At 49.2% G+C, this 18,953-nt stretch overlaps 2 protein-coding genes across 5 annotated transcripts in view; one reads left to right on the forward strand and one right to left on the reverse strand.

The window, feature by feature from the left end:
- The window catches only part of LOC127579057 (DENN domain-containing protein 3-like), a 743,140-nt gene that overhangs the window by 563,175 nt on the left and 161,012 nt on the right, over positions 1 to 18,953 (forward strand). The gene's annotated exons all lie outside the window — the stretch shown is intronic.
- Positions 1 to 18,953, reverse strand: part of LOC127579083 (potassium voltage-gated channel subfamily KQT member 2) — an 86,435-nt gene that overhangs the window by 31,448 nt on the left and 36,034 nt on the right. For all 4 annotated transcript variants that reach the window (XM_052031719.1, XM_052031718.1, XM_052031717.1 and 1 more), the window contains exons 2-5: positions 6,448 to 6,538; positions 2,831 to 2,957; positions 1,443 to 1,618; positions 65 to 190 (exon numbers count right to left, since the gene is read on the reverse strand). In XM_052031719.1, coding sequence (XP_051887679.1) covers positions 65 to 190; positions 1,443 to 1,618; positions 2,831 to 2,957; positions 6,448 to 6,538 — 520 coding nt within the window. The remainder of the gene's footprint in view (positions 1 to 64; positions 191 to 1,442; positions 1,619 to 2,830; positions 2,958 to 6,447; positions 6,539 to 18,953) is intronic.

Below are 18,953 nucleotides of genomic sequence, written 5' to 3' on the forward strand. Positions count from 1 at the left end.
CCAGGAGATCTCCCCAGGGTACAGTGTTGGGGTCCCTCCAGATACAAGCACCTACTCCACTCACCAACCCCCACCACAGAGCATCAGCATACGTTGCAAACTCCTTGTTGTCATCTTTCTCAGCAAGGAAGACGAGGAAAGAGGCAAGGATGAGACAGAGGAAGCCAATGTACCAGGCAGTAATCAGCTCCTGAAAGGCAGCAAACACAGTGGGTGAGAGAGTACAGAGAAAGACCAACAGCTGCATCTGTGAACACACAGTCCCAGAGCAGAAGGAGTAGGTGTAGCCCATCAGTACACAGACACACCCTCCCCTCCCGTCGGTACACAGACACACCCTCCCCTCCCGTCGGTACACAGACACACTCTCCCCTCCCATCGGTACACAGACACAGTCCATCCACGTTCCTGCAGTATCAGCCTGGGGTTTGTACCGTGTGTGAGAACAGGGATGTGATGCCAGGAGCGCACAGCTCAGAGGAGAGCGTGCTCGTTCCGTACCAGGGGCCAGCTCGCCCTGCTGACCCTGCCCAGTGACCACAGCTGTGAGGTGTGCAGGAGGGGCCGCTTGGGCAGAGTGCAATACTCTTGCAGTCGAGCAGCCTTTCCACAGCCCTGTGTGCTACTGCAGACCCCTTGGCCGACCCTGAGAGTATGTGCACGTGGCAGACGAGGGGTTGTTCAACAGATCTCATGGTGAAGTCGGCTCCCACCGTTCCAGAGCCCCGGCCAGTGAGATACAGTACAGCAGCGTTCAGACTTCCCCCTCCCCTCGCAGTTCCCGGCCTTCATCACGAGAGCTCCTGGCCAGCGGCTCATGGGCTCCAAACCGGCCCATAATTCCAGCCACTGCCTCTCCCCCTCCGACAGATATGCCCCCTCCCCGCCCCCCCTCCACCTACAAGCTGCTCTCTACAGATCTACTCATTACCCTTACTATAATCGTTCGACACTTTTAAATTTAAACTCTATGTCACTAACTATTACTAATAATGTTCTTTTAAATCTTCTTACAGGGCTGGCAATCTTCTGACCCCCAGGAACGACTACGAAGCGGACCCAACCCCTGGACCCAGAGGGAAACGACCAGTGCCGCCTAGGACAGGCCCGTCCACGTGGAAGCCTCCGCAGGGCGAGGAGACATCCCACAGAGCCCCCATCGCCGAGAAGACTATTGAATGATTCCCTTATACGATGAGATGGACTCTGACCTCACGATCTACCTTGTTGTGACCTTGCACCTTATTGCACTGCACTTTCTCTGTAGCTGTGACACTTTACTCTGTACCGTTATTGTTTTTACCTGTACTACATCAATGCACTCTGTACTAACTCAATGTAACTGCACTGTGTAATGAATTGACCTGTACGATCGGTTTGTAAGACAATTTTTTCGCTGCACCTCAGTACAAGTGACAATAATAAACCAATATCACGGTTACCTTGCTGTGTGCGTAGACCACAGATCCCAACAGCTTCCAGGTGCCTCCCCTCCGATCCATGCGGATCATGCGCAAGATCTGCAGGAACCTCAAGCTCCTCAGCGCCGAGGTGGCAAAGACATTGCCCTGAGTGCCGGCGGCGAGGACAGCGATGGAGGCCACCAGGACCATCACATCTGGGCAGGGAGGGGGAGAGTACAACTCGGTTACACCTCAGGGTGCTGCCCACGTCCGTGCTCTTCCCAGTCTCCCCGACCGACCTTCACCCCAACCCTGACAACCCCACACCCTGAACATAAGCCCTCACCCTGACCTTTCATCCTCACTGACCCCACACCCTGACCCCTGGTCATTTACACACTGTATGTAGCTGGGTAATCCTGAGGGAAGGGCTGGGGTCTCCCAGGGCAGCAGTGGTGGGTTGGTGGGGGTCAAATCTAATCCAGAGGGTTGGGGGATCCCGGACCTTGGAGGTTCTGAGAAAGGCGATGAGGAACATGGAATGGGTGGTCAATGGTGGGCAAGAACATCCACTGGAACAAGGTCAAGCAGTACTGGGAGGATGGGGAAGCCCTCATAACATCTCACTTGCTGGTTTGTAGGACGTGGGCTTGGAGGGCAAGGCCAGCATTTACTGCACATCCCCAGAACAGGGCCTTATGGGACCATTTCAGAGGGCAGTGACCCAGTGGGGATGGAGTAACCCCGGACCACGGTGAGGACAGGTAGACTTTGGTGGATGTGCTGTTACAGAGACCTGGGACTTCTCTGGACATCGTTACTGAGAGCGGCTTTGATTCCAGATTCCCCTCACTGAACTCCACCACAGCTACCAGATTCCGGGACCCTTTGTCCAGTGACAGACAGCTCTCCTACTACACCCTCCCGCCCATTAATCGGAGACCCTGAACCCCTTCTATACAGCTGCTCAGCTCTGGACCCAGTCAGAGGTGACATGACTCTCAGCAAGCAGAGCCATCCACCGACCTCAGACAGAAATGCCGAGAGCTATTCATTCAAGTGTGGCTTCACATCTCGGATCAATGTTGTGCTGAGTAGGTGCTTGTGGATGCACCTTTCACCAGGGCAGCACTCCAGCTAATCCAGACCAGCCTGGGATCATCCTGTGCCCCTCAGCATCAGTGCTGCTGAGGAAGATGGAAAGTGGGTGGCTCGGATGGTGGGGGGAGCCAGAGGGGGCAGCGAGAGGGGGTCACCGGAGGAGGCAGTGGGCGGGGGTTTACTGGAGGGGCCTTGAGCGGGGGTGGGGGTTACTGGAGGGGGCCATGGGTGGGGTTTTACTGGAGGGGGCCGGGGGGTTTCTGGAGGGGGCTGTGGGGGGTGGGGAGCGGGGGTGTGTGGGGGGTTACCAGAAGTCGCTCCCTCACCGATGATACAGAAGGGCTTCCTGGCGAACTTCAGCCTGCCTCGCCATCCTCGGTAGCGACAGCAGCACCCCGCAGACCAGACTCGGACCAGGTACTCCACACCGAACACCACGATCGTCACTATCTCCTGTGGGGGGGGGAGGAGGGGGGGGAGGAGAGGGGGGAGGAGAGGGGGGAGGAGAGGGGGGAGGAGAGGGGGGAGGAGAGGGGGGAGGAGAGGGGGGAGGAGAGGGGGGAGGAGAGGGGGGAGGCAGTGAAACAACACATCCCACACCACACCGCAACCCTGATGCCTGGCTCCACACTCCAGGTCGGTCCCTCGCTGGAGGACAGGGCGCTGGCTGTGTAGGGGCAGGGTCCCACATCACTGAGGGAGGGGCAGAGTGTGGCGCCCCCTCAGTACCACACCTCCCACGGCGAGGCGCCCCCTCAGTACCGCCCCTCCCACAGCGGGACACTCTCACAGTACCACCCCTCCCACGGCAGATGCTCCCTCAGTACCACTCCTCCCACAGCAGACACCCCCTTAGTACAGCCCCTCCCACGGCAGGACACCCCCTCAGTACTGCACTGGTGTGGCAGCCGAGATCTCTGCCCTCTCCAGACTTTGTTAGTCAGAGATGAGGGCCAGAACTGAGCCCCAGCTGGACAGAGGTTTGAGGAGGAAGGTGGGAATAGACACGCTGAGACCACGCGTGCTGCATCAACTGAACCTCTGCTGACAATCCTGCAGTGAAAATTCTGAAAGCCTCTTTGACCAAAACAGGAGATCGAGCTGTGACCACGAACACCTCACTAAAACCTGACCTGTATTTATACAATATCCCCATTCCTCTGGAACAATATTTATAAATGCGCTGTGTGTGTGTGTGTGTGTGTGTGTGTGTGTGTGTGTGTGTGTGTGTGTGTGAGAGAGAGAGAGAGAGAGAGAGAGTGAAGTCTGTTGCCACAGCAACCTGGATGGAAGACTGCCTCCAGCACCGCCTGCAGAGGGTGCCCTGATCACAGTGTTTAACGTGTTTATTTATTCCACACCTCCCCACAAGTCTGCCCACCTCCATGTGGAAGTGCCCCGGAGTCCTCGGCTGCTGGGCAAGGTTGTCCACCTCTTCCACCCCTCTCTGCACTTACCGATTTCACCCTGTAGTAACCAGGACCTTAATCCATGCGCCTTGTTCTGGTCTCGCCCCCAGCAGAGGGAACATCCAATCATTTAAACGTCACTGTCTAATCTTCCCTGATCGAAGTAATTACAAGCTATGTTTATGCAACCTGTACTCATCATTTATAGTAAACACGGGGAATGTTGGAAATACTCTGCAGGACAGACAGCATCTCCAGAGGAAGAAGCTCATCATGCTGTTTCCCAAGGATTGGGGCCAAATTTCTTGCAAGATCTCAAGAAACTGCAGAGAGTTGTGGACACAGCTCAGCACATCACGGAAACCAGCCTTCCCTCCATGGACTCTGTCTACATTTCTCGCTGCCTCGGTAAAGCAGCCAACATAATCAAAGACCCCACCCACCCCGGACATTCTCTCTTCTCCCCCCTCCCATCAGCAGAAGATACAAAAGCCTGAAAGCACGTATCACCACGCTCAAGGACGGCTTCTATCCTGCTATTTTAAGACTATCGAACAGCTCCCTCATACGATGAGATGGACTCTTGACCTCACAATCTACCTTGTTATGACCTTGCACCTTACTGTCTGCCTGCACTGCACTCTCTCTGTAAATTTAACACTTTATTCTGCATTCTGTTATTGTTTTCCCTTGTACTACCTCAATGCACTGATGTGATGAAAGGATCTGTATGGATGGCATGCAGAACAAAGCTTTTCACTGTGCCTCAGTACATGACAATAATAAACCAATTTACCAAGCATTGTACCCCAGGTGGATCCTGAGAGAGCCTCTGCTCAATTTGGACTATTACAGCATAATCACCACCGCAAAGCACCACTGGGTCTTTCACAGGAGCTTTACAAAACATCAGCCACGCCAAGCCACATAGGAAGAGATTTGGATAGAGGCCGAGACATGGAAGGTGATTTTCAGAAGAGCACCAGAGACCTGGGTTTGATCCTGTCCTTGGGTGCCGTCGGTGTGGAGTTTGCATGTTCTCCCTGTGACCATGTGGGTTTCCTCCGGGTGTCCTAGTTTCCTCCCACATCCCAAAGACGTGCAGGTTGGTGGGTGAATTGGCCGCTTTACCCCTGGTGTACATAAGAGTGGCTGAATGTGGGGAGTGTTGATGAGAATGTGGGTTAAATAAAAATGGAATTGGTGTAAATAGTGGTTGATAGCTGGCAAGGATTCAGTGGGCTGAAGTGACTAGGAGGGAGGAGGGGAGGGGGGCGTGGAGGGAGGAGGGGAGGGGGGCGTGGAGGGAGGAGGGGAGGGGCACGTGGAGGGAGGAAATTCCAGAGCTCAGGGTTCAGCAGCTGCCAGTGATAGAGTGATGGGAATCAAGGGCGATCGAGTCCAGTCCTGGAGGAGCAACTACTCCAGGGGGTTGTACTGCTGGAGGAGATTACAGACACAGGGAGGGGCTGAGGCAGCGGATGATCCCGAAACTAGGATATTACAGGTCGATAGGGTAGTTAAGAAAGCTTATGGGGTGTTAGCTTTCATAAGTCGTGGGATCGAGGTTAAGAGCCGTGAGGTAATGATGCAGCTCTATAAAACTCTGGTTAGACCACACTTAGAGTTCTGTATCCAGTTCTGGTCGCCTCATTATAGGAAGGATGTGGAGGCGTTGGAAAGGGTGCAGAGGAGATTTACCAGGATGCTGCCTGGATTGGAGAGTATGGATTATGAGGAGAGACTAAAGGAGCTCGGGCTTTATTCTTTGGAGAGAAGGAGGATGAGAGGAGACATGATAGAGGTGTACAAAATATTAAGAGGAATAGATAGAGTGGACAGCCAGCGCCTCTTTCCCAAGGCACCAATGCTCAATACAAGAGGGCATGGCTTTAAAGTAATGGGTGGGAAGTTCAAGGGAGATATCAGAGGAAGGTTTTTTTACCCAGAGGGTGGTTGGGGCATGGAATGTGCTGCTTGGGGTGGTGGTGGAGGCAGGCACATTGGTCAAATTCAAGAGATTACTTGATAAGCATATGGAGGAATTTAAAATAGAGGGATATATGGGAGGAAGGGGTTAGATAGTCTTAGGCGAGGTTTAAAGTTTGGCACAACATGGTGGGCCGAAGGGCCTGTATTGAGCTGTACTGTTCTATGTTCTAAAATTTACAACATAAGGTGTTGGTGGAGTGGGAGCCACAGCGGATCAGTCAGTTCAGGGTGAGGAACCTACGTCATCTTGGATTAACTCGGGTCTGCAGAGGGAACAAAATGGGGTGTCAACCAATGTTGGAGAAGTCCCACGTCCAGCCCTGGCAGTGAAGGTGCAATTCCATCTGACTCTGACCACTCTCTGAGCCTGCTGGGCAGATGGTCCGTTTGGGGAAAGGTCAGGTTGTGGGACGTGGAGGTGACCAGGGAGGAGGACTTCTTGCCCGTTATTGCGCACGATGACGTCCTCTGAACACCTGAAGACTGGGTCTGTTCTGGTCACACACAGGCCAAGTGACAGTGTGTGGTTAGACGGGACTCACCAGAATGTAGAGTGCTCCCTCAGAACCTTTCTCGTATTCCTTGATGGTAGAGAAGACAGACAGAACCAGGCAGGAGAAGACCAGTAAAAAGCTGCAAAATACAAACAGAGGTTGCTAATTGACCCTTTGGATGAGGTGCATGAAGATAAAAACATCCATAGCTGGAAGCCAGAGGAACAACACTCTGAATTATCAGCTCCGAGGTTCCTAAAGGCTCACTGTTCCTGTGACAGTCCAGGCACTGATCGTTAGAGGGACTCCTATATCATCAAACTCCGTACAGATACCGTACAGAAACAGGCCCTTCGGCCCACTGAGGCCGTGCCGACCATCAAACACCCATTTACACCAATCCCCCCAACCATCCCATCAACTCCCCCCAGATTCTACCCCTCATCCACACACCAGGGGCAATTTGCAGCAGCCAATTAACCCACCAACTTGCACGTCTTTGGGATGTAGAAGGAAACTGGAGCACCCAGGGTGAACAGGTCACAAGGAGAACATGCAAACTCCACACAGAAGGTTCAAAGTGGGGTCTCTGGAGCCAGAGGCAGCAGCACTACCTTCTGCACCACTGTGCCATCTACCCAGTGACAAACCCATTGTAAGATTTCCTTCCTCATTTTCAAACCCCTGAGACCTCACTGCTCCCTCTCCTTGACCTCTGTCCAGACCTACAACCCTCCGATCACTCCCTCCTCCAATCTCAGCCGCTTGCAGATCCTCATGTCCCACCATCGATGCCCGTGCCTTCAGCTGACTGGGCCCCAAGCTCTGGAATTCACTCCCTAAACCTTGCTGCCAACCTTTAAGTTGCTCCTTAAAAACTTTTTGATCAAGCCTTTGGCCATCTGACATCTCTCTGGCTTCATATCTAAGTTCATTTAATAAAATATCTAAGTCCTTGGGATGGTTTAAGGGAGCTCCCTAAATACACATTGTTCCTATTGCCTGACCCTACAGGCACAGTCCCCTGCTACCAGATCGGGAAGAGGAGGAGAGACACTGACACGTTTCCCCTGCTTAGCCCCGAGTCCTGAGCTGGTGTTCCTACCCACACACAGGTCAGAGATCAGTCCTGGGCTTTCCTAGTCGGTACAACTGCATTATTTGGTGCCGTCCAACAAGAGCGCACAAGTCGGGGAGCACAGGCACAAACCCTCCCCCCGCTTCCAGGCTGCTGTGTGGCATTTTGACAAGCCGAGAGTGAATGTTGCTTGCTCAGGGTGGGAGTAAGACGCTCCGCCCACTCACCCCTCATGAGCCCCCTCTCCTAACCCGCTAAAGCATCCTAACCACGAGGGTGGCACAATGGCTCAGCTTGTAGAGCCACTGACTCACAGCATCAGAGACCCAGGTTCAATCCTGACCTCGGGGCACTGTGTGTGGTCAGCACGTTCTCCCTGCGATCATGTGGGTTCCCCCCGGGTGCTCCAGTTTCCTCCCACATCCCAAAGACGTGCGGGTTGGTAGGTGAACTGGTTGCTGTAAGTTGCCCCCAGTGTGTAGGTGAGGGGTAGAATCTGGGGGAGTTGATGGGAATGTGGGGGGAATAAAATGGTATTAGTGTAAATGGTGGATGATGGTTGGCATAGACTTGGTGGGCCAAAGGGCCTGTTTCCGTGCTGTCTCTCTCTATGACTCTAGCTATAGACCAATAATCCAGAGAGCTCACACTCCAGCCCCACTGCGGCCACCTGAGGATTTGAAATCAGCTTTAAAACAGCTGGAAGTAAACAGCTGGCATTAGTAATACTGGTCACCAGGCAGCCAGCCACAGAGGTTCACCTGAACAAATGGAATTGAATGCAAAACCAGAGAGAAAATGAAAAGAAAAACCTGCAGATGCTGGAAATTGGAAATAAGAACAAAAGATGCTGGAAATGCTCAGCAGGTCAGGCAGCATCTGTGGAGACAGGGACAAAGTTAACATTTCAGGTCTGAGATCCTTCATCAGAAAAGGGAGGAAATAAAATGGTTTCAAGTTGCAGAGAGAGTGGGGCAGGCATGGGTCGGACAAAGAGAACATCTCTGATAAGGTGACATTGAAAGCAGGGTGTAAAAAATAAAAACTTGAGAAGCAAGAGGGTGAAATGTTCAACTGGTTTATTATTGTCACCTGTACTGAGGTACAGTGAAAAACTTTGTCTTGCATGCCATCCATACAGATCATTTCATCACATCGAGGTAGTACAAGGGAAAACAATACAGAATGCAGAGTAAAGTGTTACAGCTACAGAGAAAGTGCAGTGCAGGCAGACAATAAGGTGAAAGGCCATGATGAGGTAGATTGTGAGGTTAGAAGTCCATCTTATCGTACGAGGGCACCGTTCGATAGTCTTGTGTTACGTTGGGTAGGCAGGAATGCAGACTTGAGGATATCAGATCAGCCATGATCTGATTAAATGGGTAAGCAAGCTCGAGGGGCTAAAGGGCCTCTTCCTGCTCTTAATTCCTGGGTTTGTACAAGCCCTTTAGTGAAGGAAACCTGTTGTCTTGGCCTGTATGTGACTCCAGTCTGTCACCCACTGATGGGACCATTCTGAAAGCACTAGATATGGTTTAAGGGGGTGACTCACCACAACACTGGCTCAGCTGCTGGGCCTGGCCAATAAAGGGCAGCCTGTCAACATTAGCGGACCCAAGAATAATGTCAGAGAAACATTCCCTGGATACCCAAGTTCTATTTCCTGTTTGATGTGCTGTGTTTAAGACAATAGTGACAGGGTTATTGAGGAGCAGATAGGGAAGCAGATCCTAGAAAGGTGTGAGAATAACAGAGTTGTTGAGATGGGGGATTTTAATTTCCCAAACATCGATTGGCATCTCCAGACAGTGAGGGGTTTAGATGGGGTAGAGTTTGTTAGGTGTGTTCAGGAAGGGTTCTTGACACGGTATGTAGATAGACCTACAAGAGGAGAGGCTGTACTTGATTTGATATTGGATAATGAACCTGGTCAGGTGTCAGATCTCTCAATGGGTGAACATTTTGGTGATAGTGATCATAATTCTATCTCCTTTATGTTAGCACTAGAGGGGGATAGGAACAGACAGGCTAGAAAGGTGTTTACTTGGAGTAAAGGGAATTATGAGGCTCTCAGGCAGGAAATTGGAAGATTAAATTGGGAACAGATGTTCTCTGGGAAAAGTACGGAAGATATGGTGGCAAATATTCAGGGGATATTTGTGTGGAGCTCTGAACAGACATGTTCCGATGAGACAGGGGAGTCATAATAGGATACAGGAACTGTAGTGTACGAAGGCTGTAATAAATCTAGTCAAAAGGAAAAGAAAAGCACACAAAAGGCACAGAGAGCTAGGTAATGTTAGAGATCTGGAGGCTAAAAGGAAGGAACTTAAGAAAGAGATTAGGAGAGCCAGAAGGGGACATGAGAAGGCCTTGGCGGGCAGGATCAAGGAAAACCCCAAGGCGTTCTACAAGTATGTGAGGAGTAAGAGGATGAAATGCGAAAGGATAGGGCAAGTGCAGCAGTGGGTAAGTGTGTACGGATCCGGAAGAAATAGCGGAGGTACTTAATGAATACTTTACGTCAGTATTCACCACGGAAGAAGATCTGGGGGATTGTAGTGGGGACTTGCAGTGGCCTGAAAAGCTTGAACATGTAGATATTAGAAAAGAGGTGGTGCTGAAACTTTTGGAAAGCATCAAGTTAGGTAAGTCGCCAGGACTGGATGAGATGTACCCCAGGTTGCTGTGGGAGGCGAGGGAGGAGATTGCAGAACCTCTGACAATGATCTTTGTGTCGTCCATGGAGACGGGAGAGGTTCCGGAAGATTGGAGGGTTGCAGATGTTGTTTCCTTATTCAAGGAGAGTAGGGATTGTCCAGGAAATTATAGACCAGTGAGTCTTACCTCCGTGGTTGGTAAGCTGATGGAGAAGATCCTGAGAGGCAGGATTTATGAACATTTGGAGAGGTATAATATGATTAGGAATAGTCAGCATGGCTTTGTTAAGGGCAGGTCCTGCCTTATGAGCCTGATTGAATTTTTTGAGGATGTGACTAAGCACATCGATGAAGGGAGAGCAGTAGATGTAGTGTATATGGATTTCAGCAAGGCGTTTGATAAGGTACCCCATGCGAGGCTTATGGAGAAGTTGAGGAGACATGGGAGCCAAGGGGACATTGCAGTGTGGATCCAGAACTGGCTGGCCCACAGAAGGCAAAGAGTGGTTGTTGAAGGGTCATATTCTGAGTGGAGGTCGGTGACCAGTGGTGGACCTCAGGGATCTGTACTGGGATACTTACTATTTGTGATTTTTTATAAATGACCTGGATGAGGAAGTGGAGGGGTGGGTTAGTAAGTTTGCAGATGACACAAAAGTTGGGGGTGTTGTGGATAGTTTGGAGGGCTGTCGGAGGTTACAGAGGGATATAGATAGGATGCAGAGTTGGGCTGAGAAGTGGCAGATGCAGTTCAACCCAGATAAGTGTGAAGTGGTTCATTTTGGTAGGTCAAATATGTTGGTGGAATATAGTCTTAATGGTAGGACTCTTGGCAGTGTGCAGGATCAGAGGGATCTTGGGGTCCAAGTCCATAGGACGCTCAAAGCGGCTGTGCAGGTTGACTCTGTGGTTAAGAAGGCATATGGTGTATTGTCCTTCATCAATCGGGGAATTGAATTTAGGAGCCGTGAGGTATTGTTGCAGCTATATAGGTCGCTGGTCAGACCCCACTTGGAGTATTGTGCTCAGTTCTGGTCGCCTCGCTACAGGAAAGATGCGGAAGCCATAGAGAGGGTGCAGAGGAGATTTACAAGGATGCTGCCTGGAATGCCAAGCATGCCTTATGAAAGCAGGTTGAGGGAACTTGGCATTTTCTCCTTGGAGAGACGGAGGATGAGGGGGAACCTGATTGAGGTGTATAAGATGATGAGAGGTATTGATAGAGTAGATAGTCAGAGGCTTTTCTCCAGGGCTGAATTGGTGGCCACAAGAGGACATAGGTTTAAGGTGCTGGGGAGTAGATACAGAGGAAATGTCAGGGGTAAGTTTTGTACTCAGAGAGTGGTGAGTGCATGGAATGGGCTGCCGGAAACGGTGGTGGAGGCTGATACGATAGGGTCTTTCAAGAGACTGTTAGATAGGTATATGGAGCTGAGTAAAATAGAGGGCTATGGGTAAGCCTAGTAATTTCTAGGGTAGGGACATGTTCGGCACAGCTTTGTGGGCTGAAGGGCCTGAATTGTGCTGTAATTGTTCTATGTTCTAAACCAAGTGAAACAAATCTATAAATAATTCTATTAAAATTAATTTTCCAATTGCACATCTAGCTCTGAGCAACCAAGGGTTCCCATTTATTTTTGCTGTCTCGTGTCGATGCTTTGCTCATTTTTCATCACTAACCCTCTTCTCCTGGCTGGCTTCTCCCCAGTACTCTGCTCGCTCTGCTCAAATCACCAGCTCTTCAATCTCATCCCTCCTGCTCCAGTCCCTATTACTCCCCGCTCTCCGTCAACCCTCTCTCAGTCCCGTGGCAGCTTCTCTCCGTTCTCTGCAATTATAACAGAGTGTGGGATCAGAGGTGCCCGACAGCACATACCACCAGGCTCACGGACAACTTCTATCTCGCTGTTGTCAGACTCTTGAACAGACCTCTCACTCTAAAGGTGAACTCTTCATCTCCCAACCTACCTCATTGTGGCCCTTGCATTTTATCTGCCTGCCTGCACTGCACTTTCACTGCAACACTATATTGTGCATTCTGTTTTCTTTTTAACCACATGAATGATAGAAAAATGGGGGGCTATATGGGAGGGAAGGGTTAGATAGACCTTGGAGCAGGATAAAATGTTGGCACAACATTGTGGGCCGAAGGGCCTGTACTGTGCTGCTATGTTCTATGTTCCATGTTCTACCTCAATGTACTTATGTATGACATGATCTGTCCGGATGACACACAAAAGTTTTTCACTGTTATCTCAGAAATATAAATTCAAATTAATATAAATTATTCATAAATTAGTGTAAGTTAATTTTATGTTAACTTATCATATTATGTTAACCTAGAATCGAACTGGTTGGATTTGTTTAAATATTTTTAACCGTTTTAAACTGCTTTCAGGAATTTATTTTAATTCTTGAAAATGTTTTAAGATTTTTTTAATTTCATTTATTTTTGTTCCAATTGTGTCTTTCTTGAATAATTTATGTTTATTTTTTCTTGTGAATGTTGTCTATCTGATGCTCTGTGCCTGTGATGCTGCTGCAAATAAGTCTTTCATTGCACCTGTGCACATGACAATAAACTCAACCTTGACTTTACCTGCGACAATAATAAACCAATCCATTCCAAACCCATCAAGTCTCGTCTCCCAACTCCTAACTTGGCATCTAATTGTCTTCCAGAAGCCTCAAGCCCTTCTGCATGTGTTACTGTGCCTCACTCATTACCCCAGACACTCACTGCTCTGTGAACAAAGACACTTTTCCTGATAACTGTTTAAATTACTCTGCATGTATCCATTAATAGCCTGTGGCCTCAATTTCCCCAACTCATTTTATAGCAATATGCAGTCTAACTGCTGTCCATTCTGTTTAATATTTTATTTACCTTTAATGAAGTCTCCATTTAATCATTCTCTATCCAGGCTCCCCTCACAGGCCAGCTCCCGTTCCACCCACCAATCCGTCACCTTCGTAACACAGCTCTCCCCATAGCAACCCTCTCGGATTGAGTGCTTTACCTAGTTCTGTGTTGGAAGTAAAACTCCGGTACCCCGGCACTCTTTCTGTGGTGCCAGACCGGCAGAGTTCTGCGCCACTGGACATTATTTTGTTAGTATTCCAATGTGCTTTTAATTCACTTCTTTAAGACACATTACACAGGGAAATGTCAGTGAAATTGGTAACTTTCAAGGCAGCGGAAACAGAACCAGGTGAGTTTGGAGGGAACTGGGTTCGGGAGCACAGGATCCAGGGCCCGGATAATGGAAGGGAACTGGGGCCCCAAAGAGTGGAAGGGAGAGTGGGAACCGGGGCCCCGGAGAATGGAAGGGGGAGTGGGAACCAGGCAGCCCTGGAACAGGACCCTGTGCAGACTGCAGTGGACGTGGCACTGGTAAATCTACCCATTCAATGATCACCACAACATGACCCTCTCCTCCGAGGCCCAGCACCGTATGTCGCATTGCAGCAGGTAGTGCTGCTGCCTCACAGTGCCAGAGGTCCAGCTTCGATCCTGACCTTGGGTGCTCTGTGTGGAGTTTGCATGTTCCCCCTGTGACTGCATGGGTCTCCCCAGGTGCTCCCACATCCCAAAGACATACGGGTCAGTGGGTTAATTGGCCGCTGTAAATTGCCCTCATTTTTTTTCTGGGAGAGGGAGAGGGAGAGAATGAATAAGCTGCAGTGCCTCAAGAAGGCGGCATCCATCACCAAGGACCCTCACCACCCAGGACATGCCCTCTTCTCGTTACTACCATCAGGGAGGAGGTACAGGAGCCTGAAAACCCACACTCAACAATTCAGGAACAGCTTCTTCCCCTCCACCATCAGATTTCATGAACACTACCTCATTATTCCCTTTTTTCCTGCACTATTTATTTTGTGATTTATCGAAAGTTTTATGCCTTTGCACTGTACTGCTGCCGCAAAACAACACACTTCACTTCACATGATAATAAACCTGATTCTGATTCAGGGAAAGGGAGAGAGGGGACCGGGACTGATGGGATTGTTCCCCTGGGAGCCAGCACAGAGTCAATGGGCTGAATGGTCTCTTTCTGTGTCTCAGTAATTAACTCTAGCTCATCCTCTGATAGTCGTTTTTAAATCAGAAGATCAAATAGAGAACACACACAGAATGCTGGACAGAGTCAGTGGGTTAGGTCAGGCAGCACGAAACAGTAACAGCCTTCATTAGAATGGGGAAATGTTGGACATCGAACTCATGGCTGTGTCCGTCACCCACCCTCTCTGCCTGCTCCAGAGCTGCTCAATGTATCCAGAACATCTTGTCTACCTTTCTTTTTATAAGATTTCTTTATTAGTCACATGTACATCGAAACACACAGTGAAATGCATCTTTTGCGTAGAGTGTTCTGGGGGCTGCCCGCAAGTGTCGCCGCACTTCCGGCACCAACATAGCATGCCCACAACTTCCTAACCCGTACGTCTTTGGAATGTGGGAGGAAACCAGAGCACCCGGAGGAAACCCACGCAGACACGGGGAGAACGTAAACTCCTTACAGACAGCGGCCGGAATTGAACCGGGTCGCTGGCACTGTAAAGCGTTATGCTAACCGCTATGCTACTGTGCCTGCCCTTTCTGAGAGTAACAGGGAGCTGCTGGAATCATTCAGTAGTGGCACCATTAGTTGGCCCAGGTACAGTGACACAGGACATCACTGACCCTCACACCGGGCGCTCAGCAGTGGGTCAGCAGGGTAATGAGACTGAAGAGAGTTGGAGTGATTGAGGAGAGAAGGGAATCAGTGTGGAGAGAGGGTCTAAAGATGGAGAGATAGAATGAGGTGATGGGAGAGGAAGATAGAAAGCGAGGAAGGAGAGAGGTAAAGAGCGAAAGAAAGGGAGTTTAAACAAAGAGGAAACGGTGGAAAAGTTAGAGGAAAAAAAGCCACTTGTGTAGAGCTGTTGCCTCTCAGCTCCAGTGACTCAGTTCAATCCTGAGCTCAGCTGCTGTCCCTGTGGAGTTTGCACGTACTCCGTGACCACATGGGTTTCCCCCCACGTCCTAAAGACGCGTTGTCAGTGGGTTAACTGGCCGCTAGTGTAGGCAGCTGGCAGAACTGGGGGGAGGTGATAGGAACACAAGGGAGAATAGGTCACAGGGAAAGAGGTGGGGGAATAGGATTGAGGGCTTACTCAGAGTACACCCAGACTCGATGGGCTGAATGGCCTCCTTCTCTGAGGAGGGAAAAGTGAAAATTGCAGAAAAAGAGAAAAACAAAAGGCAAGAATGAAAGGTATTCCTTCACAGAGCACAATTCACAACCACAGGACCTTCCAAAGGGCTTCCGAGCACATTAGGTACTTGTCCCAACTCTGATGAAAGATCATTGTTCATGTTAGCCCTGCTCCTCTCTCCACAGATGCTGCCTGATCTGCTGAGTGTTTTGGGCATTCTCTGTTTTTATTTCTACTTTTGAGGTATAGTTACTGTTGTAATGAAGGAAGAAAGGACAAATATCTGTGCAGTACAGTCCCACAAACAGAAATAAATTCACTGACCAGATGATCTGCTTTAGTGATGCTGGTTGGGTATAAATGATGCCATAAGAATGTTTAAGAGGGGACTGAACCCTGACAGGATCACCCTGACTGTGCAAGCATTGCTCAGATTGTGTGTTCCTTACTGGAATGAGACTCAAACTTAAAATCTACTCATCGAGATGGGAAAACAACCCACTGAAACCACAGCTGACGCAGAAGGCTGTAATACAACACAGGAGAATTGGTACTTGGCTAAAGGACCCCCACCTTATGCAAAGCATCCTTGCCCCAGCCAAGGCCTGATGCACATAAACTGCTCACATTCCCCTTCTCTGGGTCAAAGACAAGTCCATGCACACAGAGCTCCATGGTCAATGCAACATTCCACTGACAGGGGGTGGGTCTTTGAACTAATCCTGGCAGGAGGAGATTGTGAAGGAGTCAGTGCCCCAGACCCCAGACTGAGAGAACATTGGACAGAGGATCATGGGCTATGCAACACAGTGGAAGATGGTACGAGGAAAATATGACCCAAATATCCCTCAGTCCCACTCACCCACCCTCTCCCTCTATACCTCTCTCTTCCCTCCAGCTGTACTGCCCAGTCCAATAGATTCACTGGCCTCCCACTGTGCCCTTGGCAGAACAGATGACCTGAACTGTCAGTTCTGCCCTGAATTTCCTGCCTTATATCCCTTGCTATGTGAACCATGCCCCTACCAATGTCCATGAGCAAACTCCCAGTAAAGTCCAGTCATCTCCAAATCTCTGTCCAAAGAGAAACATTTTCTCCTTGAGAACATTAACCGATGGTTAGAAAATTCTGTGTTCACTTTTCATACATACATCACACCTCTATGCCCTCTCCCAAATTCCTTGTTAACCTTCTCTCCATGCTGCAGCTAGGGTGATCCAAGGAACCAACTGTCTGCCTGCACTGCAACTGTGACACTTTATTCTGCATTCTGTTATTGTTTTCCCTTGTACTATCTCAATGCCCTGTTTAATGAAATGATCTGTATGGATGGCATGCAAAACAAAGTTTTCCACTGTACCTGAGTACATGTGACATGAATAAACCAATTTATCTCATGCACTTTTCAATCTACCACCAACCACACAGTAATGCCTGAAAAATACAAAGGAAAGGAACGACCCTCACATTACTATCAAAGCTTTAGGTACAAAGTAGGAAACCCAAGCCCAGCCAAACCGCTCACTGAACCAGCTCATTGAAGTTGCTGAAGTTGCTGAGTTAGCTGAGATCACAAAGTGTTATAAATTCCAATGGTCACCTTGACAAAAAAAAAAGTTTCTCATGTTGGTTAACCTGACTCCAGCAACTGGTAACAGTAACACGGCCACATGGCTCCCTACAGACCAGGCATCTGTGACAGAGAGGCTTGAATTATCACTGCTGATGGACTTGTCTATGGAGGTACCAAAATGCAATGGTTTCATTTATATTTAAAGTGAAACAATATCTTAGTTGCAGAAACAAATCCGCATTAAATATTCATCTCATTCTTCCTATTTCTTTTGTAATGCGTCTTACTCAAGTTCTGCAGTAAGTGTGTTCGATGATAATTGCACAGCACCACTTGCTGACACATCATCCTCAATATTAGCTCAGACAAGCACCGGGAGAGCTGGTGGGGGTCAGAGGAAACAAAATATATGTGCTGGTGTTCGTGTCAACACATAACACCTGTTCTGAGGAAGGGTCACCCACCCAAAACACTGAGTGGAGTTTCTTTCCACAGATGCTGCTCAACTGGTTGAGTTCTTCCAGCATTTCTGTCATTGCAACGAAGTATTTATCTGACATTGGGCTGATGTGCAGTGAGAGGAGCCTCACTCTGTCTCTGACCCTGGGAGTGTGTGATGGGAGGGTGTAGAGGGAGCTTCCCTCTGCGTCTGACCCCGGGAGTGTGTGATGGGAGGGTGTAAAGGGAGCTTCACTCTGTGTCTGGAGGTTTTTGTTCATTTTTTTTGTTTATTTACAGTTCCAGTGACCCCCCACCCCACACTCTGGGGCCCAGTTCCAATTCTTGCTCCCGATTTCTTGGATCTTTACCCAATAGAAGTCTGCCAAGCTCAGCTTTCAAAGCTCCAGATGTGAACACCCCCGTTCCCTGACCCATTCGAGCTGCCGAGCATCTCTGACACTCCCTGCCTTATTTCAGTATCCCAGCACCCACCGTTCCCTGTTCCTGACGCACCCCTTGCATTCTGGGATGGCACTGGAGTGTGGTGAATCTTTACCAGCTGCGCTCACCACATCTATTCATTGTATTTATTACAATCATTCTACTCTTTTAAATCTCAGTTACCAATTCCACTGGCTACCAGATCACTCTCCATCCCTGGGAAAGCACCAGTATTCCACCTTTACATCCGTATTTTCCTGATTCCCGACTTCTTGTTTCTGCTATGTTTCAAAGCCTCACCTAAACAGCTTGACACTGAACACAAATGAACCCCAGTGAATCACAGCTGAGGCAGTGTTATCATCTCCATGGTACCAGGTGCAGAATGAGCAGGGGCACATTAGACCTTTTTAACTGGTGATTTTTAAATGGGGTTAGTTATTTATTAAGTAGGAATAAGCACGGTTTCAGTATCACAAACTCACCACAGTGAGAAGCAGGAAGCTGAAGCTCTCTGTGTAATTAATCTAACCCTGGATTATTCATCTCCTTCCTCTGTATTCCGGGCTATTTTTAACTGTAATGAGTTCAGTTTTCATTCGCTCTGTGAGATGGTTCTCTGAATGTCAATGAGCTCACAGAGTGAAATCCCAGTGAGGTGTTGGTCACCACAAGAGCTCTGGTCCACATCTCGGTGTTCCCGAGGCTGCAATGTACCTAGGGCTTCGCTGCCGAGCTCAACAAGGTCACAGCTCTCTCCTCATCTCTCTCTGTCCCTCCTTCCCCCTCTTTTCCTTCCCCTCCCTCTCATCCCCTCCCTATCAAGATACAAACACTTGGAATTAATTCCCATTCACAACAGTCACTCAGTGTTGGATTTAATATTCCTAGACTTATAGACACATAAGCACATACAGCACAGAATAGGCCATTCAGCCCATCAAATTGATTCATTTGACATGCAGGAAGCTGCTCCAGGGATATACAAAGATGATGAGGTGTCACCTGGTGAGGCTGCAATGGAGGATTACATGTGTGCTGAACAGCAAAAGCAGCATACAGCAGACAGAGCTGAGCAATCTCATACCAACAGGTCAGATCAAAGCTCTGTGGTCCTGCCACATTGAGTCATGAACGTGGTGGACAATAAAACAGCTA

The sequence above is a fragment of the Pristis pectinata genome, chromosome 16 (genome assembly GCF_009764475.1).
Source record: "Pristis pectinata isolate sPriPec2 chromosome 16, sPriPec2.1.pri, whole genome shotgun sequence".
NCBI classification, from domain to species: Eukaryota; Metazoa; Chordata; class Chondrichthyes; order Rhinopristiformes; family Pristidae; genus Pristis; species Pristis pectinata.